Source organism: Dipodomys spectabilis, unplaced genomic scaffold (genome assembly GCF_019054845.1).
Source record: "Dipodomys spectabilis isolate Male_0828 unplaced genomic scaffold, ASM1905484v1 ptg000030l, whole genome shotgun sequence".
NCBI lineage: Eukaryota > Metazoa > Chordata > Mammalia > Rodentia > Heteromyidae > Dipodomys > Dipodomys spectabilis.
Genome location: NW_024870707.1, coordinates 10552241 through 10572919, shown reverse-complemented (window position 1 = coordinate 10572919; position 20679 = coordinate 10552241). Strand labels below are relative to the sequence as shown.

At 49.2% G+C, this 20679-nt stretch overlaps 1 protein-coding gene across 1 annotated transcript in view; it reads right to left on the bottom strand.

Moving 5' to 3' along the window:
- Positions 1 to 532: 532 nt before the first annotated feature.
- Pola2 (DNA polymerase alpha 2, accessory subunit) overlaps positions 533 to 20679 on the bottom strand; it is a 34380-nt gene continuing 14233 nt past the window's right edge. The window contains exons 8-18 of the mRNA XM_042675974.1: positions 19379 to 19534; positions 18813 to 18875; positions 17488 to 17530; positions 11362 to 11486; positions 10578 to 10616; positions 8876 to 8949; positions 5171 to 5279; positions 4810 to 4916; positions 2438 to 2497; positions 2066 to 2192; positions 533 to 1021 (exon numbers count right to left, since the gene is read on the bottom strand). Of these exons, the coding sequence (XP_042531908.1) occupies positions 872 to 1021; positions 2066 to 2192; positions 2438 to 2497; positions 4810 to 4916; positions 5171 to 5279; positions 8876 to 8949; positions 10578 to 10616; positions 11362 to 11486; positions 17488 to 17530; positions 18813 to 18875; positions 19379 to 19534 (1053 nt within the window). The 3' untranslated portion in view covers positions 533 to 871. The remainder of the gene's footprint in view (positions 1022 to 2065; positions 2193 to 2437; positions 2498 to 4809; positions 4917 to 5170; positions 5280 to 8875; positions 8950 to 10577; positions 10617 to 11361; positions 11487 to 17487; positions 17531 to 18812; positions 18876 to 19378; positions 19535 to 20679) is intronic.

The following is a 20679-nucleotide window of genomic DNA, read 5'->3' as shown; positions in this document are numbered from 1 at the left end:
CAATCTTAACTACCTCGGGAGGCTGAGATTTTTATTTTTTGATTGGTCAGGGGCTTGAACTTTGGGCCTGGGCACTGTCCTTAGGCTTTTTTGCTCAAGGCTAGCAGTCTACCACTTTGAGCTACAGCGCCACTTCCGGTTTTCTAGTGGTTAACTGGAGGTAAAGAGTCCCCTGGACATTCCTGCCTGGACTAAAGAAGCTGAGATTTGAGGATTAAAGTTCAAAGTCAGCCTGGGAAGAAAAGTCTGACACTATTATTTCTAGTTAACTGGCAAAAAGGCAGAAATGGGGCTGTGGCTCAAGTGGTAGATCAGCCTTGAATGGAAAAAGTAGAGAGCACTTTGGCCTGAGTGCAAGCCCCAGTATTGACACGCATGGCAGGCAGGCAGGCACGCATCCATGCAGGCAGGCAGGCAGGCAGGCACACACGCACGCAGGCACATGCACATACCGACACACGCATGGCAGGCAGGCACGCACGCACGAACGCACGCAGGCAGGCAGGCACACACGCACGCAGGCACATGCACACACAGTTACACTCAATTTATTTTTACTTCTCCCAAAGTTGTTTGTACATTTGATTCATGTAGACAAAGCCTTCCCTCCCATGGTGGGCATGTTCTCTTAGCCAGTTCTCTTCCAGATGCCCATATCCCCTCTGAAGCAAAAACTTCCTTCTGGAGTCGAGCCAGCTGCACAGCTCGAGCCCTGCTAAGGCAGCCCTCCCCGTGGCCAGGCCCATCTCCGCAGCTCTGTCCTCATGGCTGCTCCTCTTGTGGTCCCCTGTAAGTCTGGGCTCACTAGAGGGCTATGCCTGGCCTGGCATCTGCAAGGGCAGCACGCCGGGGGACAGAAAAGCCTGAGGACTCAGATCCTCACCACCTGCGCAGCAATGCTCAGACCCCGCCGCTTCTCCCAGTCCATCGGCTTTCTCCTGAGGTACAAGCGGCCAAAGGTGCCACCCACCTGCCCTTTGGTGAGGCGTCCGGGATTCACGCACACACAGCCAAGGATGTCCTGGGGAGGAAATCAGAAGACGGGGTGTGGAGGCCCCAACTCACGGGGGTCTGACCCCACACAGATAGGAATCATCAGATACTTAGGCCCTAGAGGATTTGTATAAAATAGATGACCAGGCTGGGAATGTGGCTTAGTGGTAGAGTGCTTGCCTAGCATGCACGAAGCCCTGGGTTTGACTCCTTAGTATCACATAAACAGAAAAAGCCAGGAGTAGTGCTGTGGCTCAAGTGGTAGAGTGCTAGCCTTGAGCAAAAGCAGCTCAGGGACAGTGCCCTGAGTTCAAGCCCCAGGACTGATTAAAAAAAAAAAAAGGCAACCAAACCTATATGCAGTGTAGTACGTCTTTTTTTTTTTTTTGTCAATCATGGGGCTTGAACTCAGGGTCTGAGCACTGCACCACTCTGAGCAACAGTACCACGTCTGGCTTTTTGGTGGTTAATTGGACTCACATGGCCTTTTCTACCCCAGCTGGCTTTGAACCATAATCCTCAGATCTCAGCCTCCTGGGTAGCTAGGGTTACAGGCATGAGCCACCAGCACTTGGCGTATGTGAACTTTTTATTGGAAGACTCTGATGGCTAGAGCTGGCAAGATGACCGTCAGCTCTCACGCAGTCAAACCTGACCCAGCTGTTTCTTGTTTTCTCACATAAAGAAGTAGTTACCACTTGACCAGGCAAGCAAAGCCTCATGGCAGTGAATACCAGAATGACCCCAGAGCTGAGTCTGGGAATGGATGGTCACATGAGAATCCGGGAGGGTGGGCGAGGACATATGTGAAGTGGCCCCACATCACCTGACTGGCCCGTGCCTGACAAGTCACCGATGACCTTCCTAGCGGCTTCCTGGTGTCAGGGGGACACTGATGGTGAGCTGTGCTTCATCCACAGATCCGTCCCATCCCACTGCTCCTCCAAAAGCAATGGCGCTCTGTGCTGGGACCCAGGGGGCCACTGTTCTCAGCAACAGACCCAGGAAGGGTGAGTACTGCTGGTCTCAAAGGGTGTCAGGGTGGTTCTGGAAGATGCCAGTTCAAACCTACCTTCACGAAGTACCTCAGCTCCGATGGAACCACGAGGACATCTGGGGTGACTGGCAGCTGGGCGTAGGCATAGAGATGCTCATAGTCGATAGGCATGTCCTCGGGGGGCGGGTAGAGGGGGTAGTAGCTGCAGGGACCAGAGAAAAGCGGTCAGTGGATGCCCATTCAAGGCCTCCTGCCGTCCTGCCAGCCTCCCAGCCACAGGCCTCTGGGTTGTTCATGGGCCATGTGTTTGGGGGACAGAATGTAAGGCGGGTGACTACAGGGCAAAGTTCCCTGTGGGTGGTCTGGGGGCAGCTCCGTCATACCCACCACAGGTTCGTGAGCCCACGCCACTGTCTTCCTGGCCAGCTGAGCGACCAGCGTGCTCACCTCCTCTGTGTCAGGATGTGCTTGAGGATTCGGCTGAATCTGTCTGAGGCTCCAGCAGAGCTAGGAAAGGAAGGACAGCAAGAGATGGGGTACACACCTTGTTTTCTCTCCAGGGAGGAGTTGAGACCCCCCCCCTCCCGCCCCATGCCCAGCTGGTGTTTCCCCGCTACAGGGAAGCAGAGCCCTAGATCAGAGTCCTGACAGTCATGATTAAGAGCAAAACAAAACCCTAAAAATGAACCAAAAAAACCCCCCAATGATTGGTGGCTCATGTCTGCAATCTTAGGTACTCATGAAGCTGTCCAAGTTGAGATCTGGGGACTGAGGTTCAAAGCCAGTCCTGGCTAAGGAAATCCATGAGACTCTTATCGCCAATTAATTGGCAAAAAGCCAGAAGTGGAGGTGTGGCTCAAGGAGTAGAATGCCAGGGCTGGGAAGGTGGCTCAGTGGTAGAGCGCTTGCCTTGCATGCTTGAGGCCCTGGGTTCGATTCCTCAGCACCACATAAGCAAAAAGAAAAAAGCTGGAAGTGGCGCTGTGGCTCAGGTGGTAGAGCGCTAGCCTTGAGCTGAAGAGCTGAGGGGCAGCGCCCTGGCCCAGGGTTCAGGCCCACTACCGGACCCCCCCCCCAAAAAAAAGTAGTAGAGTGCCAGCCTTGAGTGGACAAAGCTAAGGGACAGCGCCCAGGCCCTCAGTTCATGCCTCGGTAGCATGCTCAATAAACAAAACAAGAAAGGCCTCAGCTGGTACCATTTCCTATATGAAAACGTCACATGTGCTCCATTAGCAGGTAACACGTAGCCAGCCGATCCTATGCACCTCAGTCAAAGGCACACACCCATAGTGCTAGCTCCTGAGTTGCTCTGCTCTCTGACCAGAAGGGAGGGAGAACTGACTGTCTAGCTGAAATGCCACAGATGTGGCTGGACCTGACCCTCTGTGGACCACAGCCCGCACCGAGAAACACCCCCGGGCTCACGTCAGTCTGGGGACGTGAGGAAAAAGAGTAGAATGGAAAATGCAGACACATTCCTGTGCCTGGAATAAACGTGTAAAGACAGAAAAGACGATTCTTTGGGGTCTCAAACACTGTATAAACAAATGACAGAAACAAATGTATCTGACTGCCCCTCCTGGTATAGTTTCCTGACCAGGAAATAAAGTCCGTGAGACTCTTATTTCCAATTAATCACCAAAAAGCTGGAAGTGGAGCTGTGGCTCAAATGATAGGATGCTAGCCTTGAGCACAAAAGCTCAAACAGTGCCCAGGCCCCTGAGACCCAGGACCAGTACAAAAAACAAAAACAAATGACGTAACAGTAACAATTTTGGTGTTTCCTTCTGGTAGTAAAGCTAACTACCTGGGAGGTAGAAACCTGGGTGAGAAGTTTGTGAGATTCCCATCTCAGCCACCAAGAAAGCTCCACTCACTGGTGTGTACCTGTCATCTCAGCTATAAGGTAAGTCTAAACAGGAGGACAGCAGTCTAGGCTCGCAAGACCCAATCTCAAAAATAATCAAAACGAGTCGGGTGCCGGTGGGCTCATGTCTGTAATCCTAGCTACTCAGGAGGCTGAGATCTGAGGATTGAGGTTCAAAGCCAGTCCGGGCAGCAAAGTCTGTGAGACTTATCTCCAATAAACCACTAGAAAACTGGAAGTGGTGCTGTGGCTCAAGTAGTAGAGTGCTCGCCTTGAGTTTTCTGGTTTTCTGGTAGTTAATCAGATAAGAATCTCACAGACTTTCCTATAGGAGCTGGTTTTGAATTGGGATCCTCAGATCTCAGCCTCCTAGGTCTCTAGGACTACAGGCGTAAGCCATGAGCGCCTGGCTTGCTTTGTTTTTTGTTTATTTTTTTTTGCCAGTCCTGGGTCTTGAGCTCAGCCTGGGCACTGTCCCTGACTTTCTTTTGCTCAAAGCTAACACTCTACCACTGGAGCCACAGCTCCACTTCTAGCCTTTTCTGTTTATGTGGTACTGAGGAATTGATCCCAGGGCTTCATGCATGCTTGGTAAGCACTCTACCACTAAGCTATTTTCCCAGCCACTTTGATTTGTTGGTGGTGGTGGGGCTTGAACTCTGGGCTCGGGCGCTGTCCCTGCGTTCTCAGCTCAAGGCGAAAGTGGTACTGTGGCTTAAAGTGGTAGAGCACCAGCCTTGAGCAAAAGAGATCAGAGACAATGTCCAGGCCCAGAGTTCAAGCCCCCCAACTGACAATTTTTTTCAAAGCAGAAAAGGGTTGTAGAAGAGTGGCTGCCCAGCAAGTGCAAGGCTCGGAGTTCAAATCCCATTACTGGAGAAACTTGGCGATGACAGGCCCAGAATGTGGGGAGACAGCGACCCTGCCCAGCAGCCGGGAATGCACTTCTTACCAGCTGATCTCCTCGGCCCCCATGTGGAACAGCAGGTCTGTGGACGTCAGGCCAAAGATCACCCCATTTATGCTGAGAGTGCAGGGCTCCGACACGAACTGCACTCGCTAAAAGAAGGTATTTGGGTTGACACAAACATTTAAACACACACACATCTGCTGGAAACTTCCTTATAGAACACAGGGGTCTCTACTAGCCAGGGAGATGAACCTGTGCCCAGCAGACTCACAACCATCTTTCCCACATGCAGCTTAGGAATCAGGCTGTTTGCCTGAAAAGGCTGTCGTCACCCCCCCACCCCCCCTCAGGGCCAGGCTGGCCACATTCTGAGCTGCCTGCTGGGCAAAGGGGTCACAGGTACCTGCTTGTCTTCTCGAGACAGATCCGAGTAGCTGAAAGGTGGCTGTGGGTACACGGGCTCATGGTGCACGTCCCTCAGGGAGGGGACGAAGACAAGGTGGGAACCGGAGCTGCAGAAGAGGAAGAAAGTGAGCGCAGAGTGGCAGAATGAGGGTTAAGTCCTGGGAGCTGCATGGCATAGCTGCCCTTCAAGGAGATGTGGTTCCCGGATGCTGCCAAGGGAAGGCAGCATGCTGCCAGGCACATGGGCCCCTTGTCCCCCTGCTCTGTCCTGTCCCACTGGGGCTCCAGGGTGACTACGGTGACAGGAAAACGGGAGAAGACAGCCGGGTGCCGGTGATCACACCTACAATCCTAGCATCTCAGGAGGCTGAGATCTAAGGATTGTTGTTCAAAGCCAGCATGGGCAGGAAAGTTTGTGAAACAGAAGTGGCACTGTGGCTCAAGTGGCAGAGCTCTAGCCTTGAGCACAAATAGGCTCAAGGATAGCACCCAGACCCAGTTCAAGCCCCAGGACTGGCAAAAAACAAAAACAAAACAGAAGATGTGAGAAGAAACTGAGACAGAAAATGTAGAGAAAGAATCACAGCCTCAGACCTGGAGCTGGCGTGGACTCCCCTCGGCAGGACAGAGGTCCCTTGGAGCATTACAATGACTCCAAAGTGGCTGTAGTGACATGAGTGCCACTGGTCAGATCCTGAGGCTGACTGCCCCTACATTCCCAACATCCACCCCAAACCTCTCCACCAGCCAAGGGCTGGGCTATAAGTAACTGGACAGCAGAGACAAGATGCTTTCAGAGCGACACATGCCCGGCTTCTCTGCATCCTTGAACCCTTCCTGCTTAGGTTGGAAAGTGATGCCTCATTTCTACTTTCCAGTACACCAAAGTAACAGATACTCAGCAGCAAGACAGAGGCAGGGAGGACTGCAGCCAGAGGACAATCTCCAGGGTTACAACATCAGCGAAGAAACAAGCTGTGCATCTGGGGGAGGACAACTGTTTATTTTCCCAGGGAAAGCCTCATTTCTTCGGTTCCCTAGCCTTGTCCTAGCAGAGGGGCAATTTGGGGGACATCCCAAATTGCCAACGGTTCTTGCTTCCAGCTGCTTCCTCCTCTCTCTTGCTTAAAGCCTGGTCGTAGCACTGTCTTTGATATGTGGGCTGTTGGGGACTTTGTTACTTAATTATTGCACCTACTCAGTGAGACCCAAGACTGACTGCAATAGCAGATGAGAACTGTGAGGCCAAGTGTACTCTGCACGTTAGCCACTGAGAGATTCACTGTAATTGCCTAAGCCACTGTCTAGAGGTTTGAGCTTCATCAAGACAAAAACAAAAAGCAAAAAAAACAAAACAAAACAGAGGGAAGCCTCTTGGCGTTAGTGGCTCTCACCTGTAATCCTACTCAGGAGGCTGAGATCTGAGGATCAAGGTTTAAAGCTAGCCTGGGCAGGAAAGTCCACTCCAATTACTACCAGTAACTCCAATTAACTACCATAAAAGCCAATAGCAAGGCACTAGTGCCTCACACCCGTAATCCTAGCTACTCAGGAGGCTGAGATCTGAGGTTCAAGAAAGTCTGTGAAAGGCCCTGAACTCAAGCCTTTGTACATCCCCGCCCCCCACCCCTGCCACACACACACACACTGAAGCCAGGAATGGGAGTGGGGTGGGATGGGGCTAGGGGAGAGGGTAACCTGAACATGGCAAACTATGTTCCAGGTCCCAAAGGCCCAAAGCCTGTCATGACACAAAGGCCTGAGATGCAGCTGGCTGCTGTCAGGAGACGGAAGCGTCTGCTCTGGAAGAGCAATGGTTAAGGAGGAAGCAGCCTTTCCGCTCATGGTTCTGGGGAGGGAGGAAGAAAATTCCAACTATGCTCATGCTCAGCATTGCCCAACTTCATACATTCTCGTGGGAGGGTCTCAGGCTCCTCACTGCAGCCACAGGGAGCCGGCAGATCTGTCTCAGCTTCTGCTGATAAATGAGCTTAATAAGTCTCTGCACTTCTGACCTCTGGGGAATACAAGAAAACCCCCACGGAGGATCATTTCTGTCTGGGTTCAGGAAGGGTGGGGCAGCGCCTTGCCCCATGGCACACACTGGCCTCAGATGAAAGTGCCTGGTGGTGCTGGGTGCCCGCCCCCGGGGTTCACAAAGCCCGGGCTGTTCTTTGTTTTCTATCACTCACTACGTCACTATTGCACCGGGTGAGGAACCCAAATCAGAACCCAACCTCAAGCTGAGGGCACCAGCCCAGCCAGCGCTGCTGCAGCCTCTGCCCACTGCAGAGGACTGACCAAAGACACCCTTAAATCTCCCCCCCCTTCCCCCCCCCCCCCCCGGCTCTGCTTTAGGGCTCTAAGCACTCTCCAGATGAACTCCATCAGGGTCACGACATACCCTGGGAAGCACTCGGAGCCCCTTCACTGGCGGGAGGGAGAGGACAGAAGCAGCTGAGGGCCGTCACTGGCACACACTCCGTTTCCCAGCCCTGTGAGAGGTGGGTCCTCATTACAGGGCTGCGGTGCCTCCCCCGCTGGCGTGTTACAACAAATCCTCTCTACGCTCAGTTCTCATGGCCAAAATGTGGAAGATTATACATTGTGTTTTGGAAACTTCCTTTGTTGTGGACTTGTTTTAAAGGCTCAGCCATAGAGATGTGCGATTTTTACGAGCTCAGCTATAAGCAGGCAGATCCCGGGAGATCGTCCACTATTCCGCTTTTTTCAGACTTTTGACACTGGAGGAGAGGGACAGGAACTGAGGTGTTGGCCAGCTTCCTGCTAACTCCCTGCTTCTCGCTTTAGACTCTTCCTGGAAGGGCAATTTCCCGCATGTTACCACAGCACATGGCTCTGACATCACTGTGCCCTGACCCTGTCCTGTCCCTTCCCTGGGCCATGGCAAGGAATCAAGAACCTCACCTTCAGCTAGGCGCTGGTCACTCATGCCTGTAATCCTGGCTACTTGGGAGGGGGGGGGGGGGGGGGGGAGCTGAGGATCATGGTTTGAAGTCAACCCAGGGCAGGAAAGTACATGAGACACTTATGTCCAATCATCCAACCAGAAAGTTCAAAGTAGAGCTGTGGCTTAAGTGGTTGAGAGAAAAGGCCAAATCAGAGTGAGGTCCTGAGTTCAAGCCTCAGTACTGTACTGCATACACACCAAAAACTTCCCCTCTCACTAGAGCACTCACCGCACTTCCTAACCCTGAGCAGCACTGACTCACCCTAAAACACTCACACGCAGAGGTTTAAAACCTCTTGGGAGACTGTTAAGTGGTAGGGCACTAGCCTTGAGCTGAAGAGCTGAGGGACAGCGCCCAGGCCCAGAGTTCAGGCCCCATGACCGGACCCAAAAAACAAAAAAACAAAACAACAACAAAAAAAAACATGTGAAAAATGCTGGGAAGATGCTCGTGGAACACTAGTTTATACAACAAGGAGTGAGAAAAGGAAGTAAACAGTGAAGACAAAGAGTGAGCGAGGGAGGAGGAGAGGGCACGTGGTTTTTGCCTTTCAAGCTTGTTTATCTCTGTTTTACTCAGTGTGAAACACTTGAAGTTCAAGGGTTCTAACTGATCAAAAGGATGAAGAGGGAAGAAACTTCCATTCCTTTTAAACTGTTGCAGTTTTTTTCTGGGATACATCGGAAGAACCTAGGAAACTTCTGGCTCTGTCTAGTGTTTGGGATTCTGACCTTCTTGTGCTTTCGATTATTGTTCGCAGACATTGCTTGAAAACATCTTCGAAGGGACTTGTCAGCAGACACTTCTGTAAGAAAGGAAGGCAGGTGGACTCAGAGGGCAACACATGGCTTCATTCACCCTTAGGTGCTGCTGTCAGGCTGACCTATGGAGACTGCCTGTGATGTGGGAGCTGAGTACATCTAGGACAGGAGAGGAGGCAGATGAGAACTAGTCCTCTGGAGTGCAAGCTGAAGTGAAAAAGGAAGAATGCTTTAAAATCTCTTCCACTAAGCCGGGAGCTAGAGGCTTACAGCTGTAATGCTAGCTACTCAGGAGGCTGAGCTCAGAGGATCACAGTTCAAAGCCAGCCTGAGTAGAAAAGGCCGTGGGACTCTTTTCTTTTTCTTTTTTGATCCGGTCATGGGGCCTGAACTCTGAGCCTGGGCACTGTCCCTCAGCTCTTCAGCTCAAGGCTAGCGCTCTACCACTTGAGCCACAGCGCCACTTCCGGCTTTTTTCTTTTTGCTTATGTGGTGCTGAGGAATTGAACCCAGGGCCTCTGGCATGCAAGGCATGCGCTCTACCACTGAGCCACCTTCCCAGCCCGGCCGTGGGACTCTTATCTCTAATTAACCGCCAGTGGGACTCTTTATCTCTAATTAACCGCCAGTAAACTGGAAATGGAGCTGTGGCTCAGAGTGGTAGAATGCGCGCCTTGAGCAGAAAAGCTCAGGGACAGTGCCAGGCCCTGAGTTCAAGCCCAATGAGAATAAAACTACATATCCCACTCCCCCGGACTCTTCCACTGGAGACAAAGGGGTACATAATAAGGAGTCTCGCTCTCAGCAATAAAGATGCCTCATGAAGGGGCATGTGTGTATGTGGTATGTGTGTATGTGTGTGCATGTGTGCCATGTGTCAGGCCCTGGGGCTCAAACCTAGGACCTGGGTGCTATTCCTTAACTTTTTTGTTCAAAGATAGCACTGTACCACTTGAGCCACAGCTTCACTTTCAGCTTTTTTGGTTGTTGACTGAAGTCTTGTAGACTTTCCTGCCCCAATTGACTTTGAACAGCGATTTCAGATCTCCGCTTCCTGAGTAGCTAGGAATACAGCTGAGAGCCATTTGTGTTACATCAAAGAACAGGACGAATTGCCAGCTCAAGGTAGTGGCCTCAGAAGGACTTTCAGAGTCTACCTCTGTGATGCAGGGACTGCCTGCAATGTATTTCTTTTTCCTTTTGCCAGTCCTGGGACTTGAACTCAGGTCCTGAGACTTGAACTTAGAGCCTGGGCACTGTCCCTGAGCTTTTCTTGCTCAAGGCTAGCACTTGAGCCATAGGGCCACTTCAAGCTTTTTCTGTGTATGTGCTACTAAAGAATCGAACCCAGGGCTTTATGAATGCTAGGCAAGCACTCTACCACTAAGCCATCTTCCCCGCCCCCATTTATTTCTACACTTTATACCCTAGCACTAAGTGCTACAGAGAAGTGGTATCTTTCCAATTCCTTCTCCAGCTTCCAGCTCATCTTGTATTCTAGAGAAACCAAGCCAGCACACTTGAGATATTTACTAAACATATCCAGTTACAACGGCTTTCTAATTAGCCACAGGGTTCACTTCGGCCTGCTACAAATGCAGATAATGCTATAAAAAGAAAAGCAAGAGCTGGTCTGATGCAGTTGTCTAGGGACCCCGCCCCCAGGACTTACCTCCACCTGTTCATGCTTAGCATCCAGGAAAGGACCGAACTGCAAACAAGCCCAAGGGGGAGAGACAGAGCATCAAAGCAACAAATCAGAATCACATGTCTGAAAATACTTTCAGATACTGTCTTCTAACTGCTCTCCAACCAGGGTCCATCTGTCCGTCCATGGCTGCCTGGGGACAGTTAGCAGATGGGCAGGGGGCACCTAGCCAGCTTCACAGGCAGAACCACCTGAGCTTTGACGGTGGCACTGAGGGCCCTATAACCCTGCACCATGCCTGCAGGAGCACTTTGAGCATAAAGGTGGGAGAAACAAGAGACAAGAACACTGTGAAATCAATGAAGGGGACCAAGAGGTACTGGGAGTTTACATTTAGTGAGGGTCTATGGATCGTGAGTCTTTTCGAGAGGAAGATTGAGAACTACAAAACAAGTTGGGTACTGGTGGCTCATGCCTAGAATCCTAGCTATTCAGAAAACTGAGATCTAAGGAGTGTGGTTTGCAACTCTCATCTCTAATTAATCAGCTAGAAGTGGACATGTGGCCCAAGTGGTAGAGCACCAGCCTTGAGCAAAAAAGCAAAGAGACAGTACCCAGATCCTGACTTCAAGCTCCTGTATAGGCACAAAACCAAGCAAATGCAAACATATTCCCTACCAAGCATTCTAAAAAGGACAGGTTGACTTCTCCTAAAAATTTGGAACAGCAGTAAGACTCTTTTCTAAGGCTGGCTCCTGTTTTCCCACTGTTGTTCCTTTGTACATAGCTGTCCCAGGAGACCTCCTACCAGGACACAGACGTCTGGCCGGTCCTGGTTGATGATGGTGATCAGGTCAAGCAGGGGGTCATAAGTGATGCTGTCTGAAGTGGTGTACGGCCCACAGGCCAGGAAGACCACTGTTTGCTCGAAATCTAAGACAGAAAGGATTGCAAAGAACGGATCAGGGGGCTGGGAAGGTGGCTCAGTGGTAGAGTGCTTGCCTTGCATGCCTGAGGCCCTGGGTTCAATTTCTCAGCACCACATAAGCAAAAAGAAAAAAGCCAGAAGTGGCGCTGTGGCTTAAGTGGTAGAGCACGCTATCCTTGAACCTGAAGAACTGAGGGACAGCACCCAGGCCCAGAGTTCAGGCCTCACGACTGGACCCCCCCCCCCCCCCAAAAAAAAGAACGGATCAGAAGGACTGATCCTAGGACAGTGGGAGAAGGGACATTAGATGAAAATACCACACGACACATTCACTGTCCCTGCAAGTGTGCCCAAGTGATGGAAGAAAAATGGCAGTCAGGAGCCAGTGCCTCAGATCTATGATCCCAGCTACTCAGGAGATTTGAGGATCCAAGTTCAAAGCCAGCCTGGGCAGATAAGACTGTGAGACTCTTTTTTTCTTTTTGTTGTTGGTCCTGGGATTTGACCTCAGGGCCTGGGCACTGTCCCTGAGCTCTTCAGCTCAAGCCAAGTACTCTATGGCTTGAGCCACAGCGCTACTTGCGGTTTTCTGGTGGTTAACTTGAAACAAGAATCTCAGACTAGCTAGTGATTCAAGCCTGTAATCCTAGCTATTCAGAAGGCTGAGATCTGAGGATCACGGTTCAAGCCAGCCAGGCAGGAAAGTCCGTGAAACTTTTCTTTTTCCTTTTGTCGGTCGTGGGGCTTGAACTCTGGGCTTTGGTGCTGTCCCTGCACTCTTCAGTTCAAGGTGAGCGCTCTACTGCTTGAGCCACAGCGCCGCTTCCAGTTTTCTAGTGGTTTACTGGAGGTAAGAGTCTCACAGACTTTTCTGCCCGGGCTAGCTTTGAACCATGATCCTCAGATCTCAGCCTCCTGAGTAGCTAGGATTACAGGCGTGAGCCACTAGTGCCTGGCTTGTAAAACTCTTATCTCCAATAAACAACTAGAAAACCAGAAGTGGCGCTGTGGCTCAAGTGGTAGAACGCTAAGCCTTGAGCTGAAGAGTTGAGGGACAGGGCTCAGGCCCAGAGTTCAAGCCCCACGACCAACAAAAAAACAAAAACCAAAAAAAACTCAGACTTTCCTGTGTGGGCTGGCTTTGAACCGTGATCCTCGGATCTCAGCCTCCTGAGTAGCTAGGATTACAGGCATGAGCCAATGGTGCCCAGCTGACTGTGAGACTCTTATCTCCAATTAACCACCTAAAAACCTGGAAGTAGAGCTGTGGCTCAAGTGGTAGAGTGCTGGCCTTGGGCAAAACAAGCTCAGGGATAGAGCCCAGGCCCTGATTTCAAGCCCCAGGACAGGTATATACATATACATAGCAGTCAGGAGTATTTATTAGGGTGAGAGGTGCTCACACTTTAGAGAAGTTTCTGGAAGTAAGGATAAGCTGTAAGAGAATGCTGAGACTTGAATATACCTGTGTATATTCAGGGACCATCTGGTGGTCCAGTGTGGCTAGCAAATGTGGGGCACTGAAGCCCAGAAAGGCAGGCTGAGGAGATGGGGGACTGGGTGTCAGGTGTGGGGTTTGTGCTGTTTCCCTTTTAGTATTTAGCTTGGATTTTAAATTAGGTGCTCTACTGCTGCCATTTATACTTTCCCCCTGGATTCTGGAATCTGGAGGTGAACTGTCCAGGTCAGAGGGTTGAAGCAGATTAACATAGCTGAGGTGCCTGGGTGATTCAGCTGGGAATCTGCTAGCTGGACACTAAAGCTGCCAGGCCCATGTCTTGATCCCACACATGGGTTTAGGGCCCTGTCCAGTCTGTGAATAATTTGAATTTCCATGAACAAGCTTTTTTTCTTTCGTTAATATGAGCCAGTTTCAATAAGGATGTCTAGAGATCCTTGACTTCCTAACAGTTAAACTAGTTTTCTAATATTGCTATAAACAAATTATTTTCAATTTAATGGCTTAAGTTTCTTCTTCTTCTTCTTCTTTTTTTTGGCCAGACATTGGGGCTTGAACTCAGAGCCTGGGCACTGTCCCTGAGCTTCTTTTGCTCAAGGCTAGCACTTTACTACTTGAGCCACAGCGCCACTTCTTTTTCTGCTTATGTGTTACTGAGGAATCAAACCTAGGCCTTCATGCATGTTAGGCAAGCATTCTACCACGAGGCTGCCTTACCAGTCCTAGCTTAAACTTCTTATCTTACGGCTCTAGAGATCATAAGTTGTAAAATTCAGTCATTGGGAGGGCTGTGCTCTCTAGAGGTTCTAGGGGAGTACCTATTTCTTTGCCTTTGTAGCTCACCTGGTTCATGACCCATTTTCCATCTTTTTTTTTTTTTTTTTTTTGCCTGTACTGGGGCTAGAACTCAGGGCCTGGGCACTATCCCTTAGTTTTTTGGTTTTTTTTTGTTTTTTGGTCCTGGGGCTTGAACTCTGGGCCTGCAATGTCCCTCAGCTCTTCAGCTCAAAGCTACCACTCTACCACTTGAGCCACAGCACCACTTCCGGCTTCTTCTGTTTATGTGGTGCTGAGGAATCAAACCCAGGGCCTCATGCATGCAAGGCAAGTGCTCTACCACTGATCCACCTTCCCAGCCTGTCCCTTAGTCTTTTAACTCAAGGCTGGCACTCTACCACTTGAGCCACAGCTCCATTTCTGGATCTTTTTTTGTGGTTAATTGGAGAGGAGTTTTCTGGATTTTCCTGTCTGGGTTGATTTCAAAGCACTGCTCAGATCTCAGTCTTGAGTTTTTAGGATTACAGGAGTGAGCCACCAGCACCAGAGCTGTCATCCTTCCTCTGAGCCAGCAGCTTAATGTTTCTACTCTTACTCTGGTCCTGACATGCTTTTTCCTAAACCTTCATTTGAGTCCATAATCCAGCCTGGATAATCCAGGATAATCTCTTATCTCAAAATCTTTAACTTAGTCATGCAGGTGAAGTCTTTTTATTTTTTTTTTTGGGGGGGGGAGGGGATGTTTTGGTCATGGGCTTGAACTCAGGGACTAGGTGCTACAACTGAGCTCTTTTGCTCAAGATTAGAGTTCTACCATTTTGAGCCACAGGCCCACTTCAAGTTTTTAAGGGGTTAATTGGAGATAAGTCTTACAGGAATTTTTCTGCTGGGGCTAGCTTTGAACCCCAATCTTCAGATCTCAGCCTCCTGAGTAGCTAGAATTACGGGTGTGAGCCACCCATGCTGGTGCAAAGTTCTTTTAACCATATATGGTCATGCGTTCAGAGGTTCCAGAGATGAGGGAAGGGACATTATATCTTGAACACTATGATAGTATTCAGGAGGAAAGGTGAATGTCATGTGGTGTGGAGCAGGTACAAAGTTAAGTTTGTTTTTGAGGTGCAAGGAAGTGATCTAAACCCCAGAGGACACGGGAACTGCCCAGGGAGCAAGGTCCACTTCTTATTTATCCAGGAGTGCTTAGCTCAATTCCTTGTACAAAAAAATATTTGTGGGGGATGGGATGGTGGCTCAGTGGTAGAGCACTTGCCTTGCATGCATGAGGCCCTGGGTTCGATTCCGTAGCACCACGTAAGCAAAAAGAAAAAAGCCAGAAGTGGCGCCGTGGCTCAAGAGGTAGAGCGCTAGCCTTGAGCTGAAGAGCTGAGGGACAGCGCCCAGGCCCAGAGTTCAGCCCCAGGCGGGCTGGGAATGTGGCTTAGTGGTAGAGTGCTTGCCTAACATTCATGAAGCCCTGGGTACGATTCCTCAGTACCACATAAACAGAAAAAGACGGAAGTGGCGCTTGGCTCAAATGATAGAGCTGGCCTTGAACAAGTGAAGCTCAGGGACAGTGCCCAGGCCCCAGGACTGGCAAAAAAAAAAAAAGGGGCTGGGAAGGTGGCTCAGTGGTAGAGCGCTTGCCTTGCATGCCTGAGGCCCTGGGTTCGATTCCTCAGCACCACATAAGCAAAAAGAAAAAAGCCGGACCCCAAAAAAAAGTTTGCTTAATAGTCCATTCAACTGGTTCCAGCAGCATCCCTGGCCCACAGCTCTGGCTCTTAGGACCTTACTTAGCATGTTAACTCCTTTTCATTTATTAAGTTGATCTAATAGCACCATGCCCACTTCAATTCTCACATACATATTTTCCAATATATTATACAATGTCAGGTTAATGTGATAACTACTAAACTACGGAAACACCTATATTATACAATGCCATAACATCTAAATTTCATTCTTGAGTCCAGATTGTTCCCAATACCCAAACAGGACGTGGGTAAAATGCCAGGATTGGCATTTACTGATAATCTTGAATGGCATCATACTATGCTTACCAAAATGCTTAGAAATGGGGTTTTGTGGGTTTCTTTGGTACCAAGACTAAGGCTTGAACTCAGGGCACTGTCCCTGAGCTTTTCTGCTCAAGACTAGTGCTTTATCACTTTGAACCACAGCTCTACATCCGGTTTTTTAGTGGTTAATTGGGGATCAGAATCTCATGGATTTTCCTGCCTGGGCTGGCTTTGAACCACTATCCTCAGACCTCTGCCTCCTGAATAGCTGGGATTATAGCAGTGAGCTACCAGCGCCCAGTTTCACTTAATTTGTATATTCTGGAATAACTTTACATTTTAAAAAAAAGGTGCAAAAGAAAGCACAGAGTTCCTCTATGTCTTTTTTTTTGGGTCCGGTCGTGGGGCCTGAACTCTGGGTCTGGGTGCTGTCCCTCAGCTCTTCAGCTCAAGGCTAGCGTTCTACCACTTGAGCCACAGAGCCACTTTGGATTTTTTCTTTTTGTTTATGTGGTGCTGAGGAATCGAACCCAGGGCCTCATGCATGCAAGGCAAGCGCTCTACCACTGAGCCACCTTCCCAGCCCCTCCTCTATGTCTTTTATCCAGAGTCCCCTAACATTAACAACTTACCTAACTATGTAGATCTGTTAGAATTAATGTAGGTGTTACTGTTGCTGATCTGTTAGAATTAATGTAGGTGTTACTGTTAACTAAACTCCTGACTTTATTCAGATTTTCTCTTCTAAGATCAATCTACAATACCAGAACGTTCTTTCTTTTTCTTTGTCAGTCATGGGGCTTGAACGCTGGGCCTGTCCCTGAACAATTCAGCTTAAGGCTAGGGCTCTACCACTTGAACCACAGCACCACTCAAGGTTTTCTGGTGTTTAACTGGAAATAAAAGTCTCATGGACTTTCCTGCTTAGGCTGGTTTTGAACTGTGATCCTCAGATCTCAGCCTCCTGAGTAGCTAGAATTATACACATGAGCCACCAGCGCCAGGCTTAGATAGTTCTTTGTAACGTGCACATACTGTTCCTTTTCAAAATGGCCTGAAACTACTTTTTTTTTTTGGGGGGGGGGAGGAGGTTGATTGTGGGGCTTGAACTCTGAGCCTGGGCGCTGTCCCTCAGCTCTTCAGCTCAAGGCTAGCACTCTACCACTTGAGCCACAGTGCCACTTCTGGCTTTTTCTATTTATGTGGTTCTAAGGAATCAAACCAAGGGCCTCATGCATGCAAGGCAAGCACTCTACCACTGAACGACCTTTCCAGCCCTGGAACTACTATTAAAAGCTAGTCTCTCAGGATAGTTGGCAACACTAACAATGGTCAGGAGGCTCAGACTCACTGGCTCTTGGGCAAAAGGCCTGTGAACCCACCTATCACCTGTCTTTTTTTTTTTTTTTTTCCTGGTCTTGGGGCTTGAACTCAGGGCCTAGGTGCTGTTCCTGATCTTTTTCTCTCAAGGCTTGTACTCTACCATCTGAGCCACAGCTCCACTTCAGGTTTCTTGATAAGTTAATTGGAGGTAAGGGTCTCACAGACTTTTTTGCATGGGCTGGCTTCGAACCATGACCTTCAGATCTCATCTTCCTGAGTAGAGGTAGAATTACAGGCGTGAGTCACCAGCGCCCGGCCTATTTTGTTCTTAAAGACCATTTGTAGTGTCCTGAGCCTGTGGATCCTCATTTCAGGAACCTTGTCCATCATCCTCACTGTTCACAAAACAACTTCTGAACCAAAACTCACCTCTTTCTTCTTCGGTGGGCTGATAGAACGGAAGCGGCACGCCCTTAGAACAGAGGAAAAGCTCAGGTAAGGTCTCACTGCTGGGGTCACTTTGGTAAGGACAGGGGTGGGGTGAGGGGGGGTGCAAGGGCCCCAAGAATAGGTGGGAGAGAGGGGAGGATGTACCTGTCCTGCTCTTCACAGCCCAGAGCTGAGAGGACCAATCAAAACAGCCCAGGTAATGGGGATTCACCAATAAAACCCTCACAGAACCCCAGCAACAAGTGGGAGCAATGAGGTGCTGAAAACACCAGAATGCTCCTAGGCAGGGGGTGGAAGAAGCCATCTTACTGCTTTTCCTGTTAGCTAGATCAGGCATAGGAAAACTCCAGCCTGAGGTCAAATTGGGTTGCAAATAAAGTTTTACTGGGTTAGGTACAGGTGGCTCAGGCTTGTAATTCAAGCTACTTAGGAGGTTGAGATCTAAGGATTGGGGTTTGAAGCCAGCCAGGGCAGGGAAGTCCATGAGACTTTTTTTTTTGGTCACTTGTAGGGCTTGAACTCGGCCTGGGCACTGTCCTTCACCTCTTCAGCTCAAGGTGAGTGCTCTACCACTTGAACCATAACGCCACTTCCAGTTTTCTGGAGGTTAATTGGAGAGTCTCACGGCCTTTCCTGCCCGGGCTGTCTTGGAATAGTGATCCTCAGACCTCAGGTAGGATTATAGGGGTGAGCCACCAGCACCTGGCCAGCGCCCAACTCTTCTGTTTTTGTTTTGTTTTTGTTTATTTTTTTGCTATCGTGGGGCCTGAACTCAGGGCCTGGGTGCTGTCCCTGAGCTTTACGACTTTGAGCCACAGCTCCATTTCTAGGTTTTGAGTGGCTAATTGAAGAGTCTTATGGTAGGGAGCAGTGGAGGGGGGAATCTTTCCGGACGTTTTTGCCCAGGGTTGGCCTCAAGCCGTGATCCTCAGATCTCAGCCTTGTAAATAGCTCCAAGTATAGGTGTGAGCCACCAGTGCCCGGCTCCATGGGACTCTTATCTCTAGTTAACCACCCAAAAAAAGCCAGAAGTGGAGCTGAGGCTCAAGTGGAAGAGCACTAGCCTTGAGCAAAAACTCTCAAGGATCCCAGGTCTGGACCCAAGTCTGGGACTTGCTTCAAAAAAAAAAAGAAGAAAAAAAAAGAGAGAGAGAGAGAGAAAAGAAAGAAAAGAAAAGAGAAAAAGTTTCCTGACTTACAGCCTGGAATAAATTCCCACTCTATAGACTGAACCAGTTTCTAGGGCCCAGAAGCACACACAGCGCCCGGAACAAACAAGGAAGGGAGGAGGGGCCCCTCTGTACCTCATAGAGTTTGGTGGCCACAAGTCTTCTACCAGTGGTGTTGATTCCTTCCATGATTACAACCTGAAAGACGAGAAACAACAGGCTTGCTAAACAAGGGGGGGGAAATGAGAGGTCTGGCATCAATTATTTTGACGCAGTTACGAGTATTTTATAAGTGTAAACTCAGAGCAGTTTTCTTGCAAACAAATTAAAGGGACTGCGTTAGTAACAATAATTACACTGTATACAAATGATGTAATTCTCACAACTATCCCATGAGGTAAGAATCATTATTTATTCTCTGGAGACCCAGTGGCTTAGAAGGTTTAAATATCTTGCCTGAAACCACATACCTTCTGAGCTAGAGCTAGGATTTGAACTTGGGCCGTCAGACGCAAAAGCAAGCATAAATGGGAAGACCAGAGACACAAGAGAATGATAAGAACCTCTATGATGCTGTCCTCTGGCCCATGTAGGCACATGCCACACGTCAGAGGAACAAACTGAGAAAAACCTATCCGTGGCACAACGCTGGCAAGTGTAAATGATACCTCTACGTCTTGATGCAGCATCTGCAATCTTACCTGTCCAGGAAACAGAGAATATTCTCTGAGCTCAGACAGATCCACTGGAATCTGAGCACCTGAGGAATGTTCTCGATCTCCCTCGAGGATGACCGATTTGCTGTTCAGCTTCCCATTGCTGTCACAGCAGATCTGACCCAGCAGAGTGACAGGCTCCTACGGAAGGAATGGGGCAATTTAAGAAGCAGTTTCAGAAGTCACTGGGTGAACAGTGAGCGACCCCCAAGAAACATGCGCGTTGTATGGAGGCGATCGAGCATCACATCTCCACAGATGGCAGAGATGGAGGAGCTGTGACAGGCTCACCACGCTCGGAGGCTGCCTGGGATTAAGCATCTTCAGCAAGGGAGGATGTGCTGTGCCCCGCCCCCACGACACCTTTCCAGACCTATAGCTGAAAATACTTCACATTTACGGAACCGACGAAATACCAGGCACTGTTCCAAGTATGCATCTTTACTACTTGAACTACAGTTCTACCTCTAGCTTTTGGCTGGTTAATTAGCTAAAGCATCTCTAGATCTTCCCAAATGGATTGGTTTCAAACCTAGAACCTCAGACCCCGGCCTTCTGAGTAGCTAAGATGACAGTCCTGAGCCAGTGATGCCTGATAAAATTGGTGTTTTGTTTTTTTTTTAATTTTTTGTTTTGGCCAGTCCTAGGGCTTGAACTCAGGGCCTGAGCACTGTATCTGAGCTTTTTCACTCAAGGCTAGCATTCTACCACTTTGAGCCACAGTGCCACTTCCTGCTTTCTGGTGGACTTTCCTGCCTGGCCTACCTTCAAACCGTGATCCTCAGGTCTCTGCCTCCTGAGTAGCTAGGATTACAGGCATGAGTCACTGGTGCCCGGTGAAACTGGTGCTTTTTAAAAGCCTATTTATCAAGTCTGTCTCTAGAATGGGAATCTACCCTGGCTATATATGAGCAAATGACAAGTTAGTTTAGAATCTGCATGCCATAGGTTTCTGTCTTCCTGCCTTAGCCTCTAGTGTAGGGAATACAGGTGTGTGCTACCATGCCCATTCATGTCGTCCAATTTTTAAAGGTTGAGTTTTAATATTCAAATCTTAATACTGATTTGTAGGTGACCTTTACATACCATGGATATGAATCCTTTATTAGTTACATATTCCTCAAAAAAATTTTCTTTGAGACAGGATCTTGGTATATAATCAGGCTGACCTTGGATTTGTGATCTTTCTGCCCCAAGCTTAGTCCTGGGCTTATAGGTGTGTACCACTATGCCCAGTACCATATTGGCATAGTGGTTCCTCATTAGATTAACCTGAACTCTTTTTC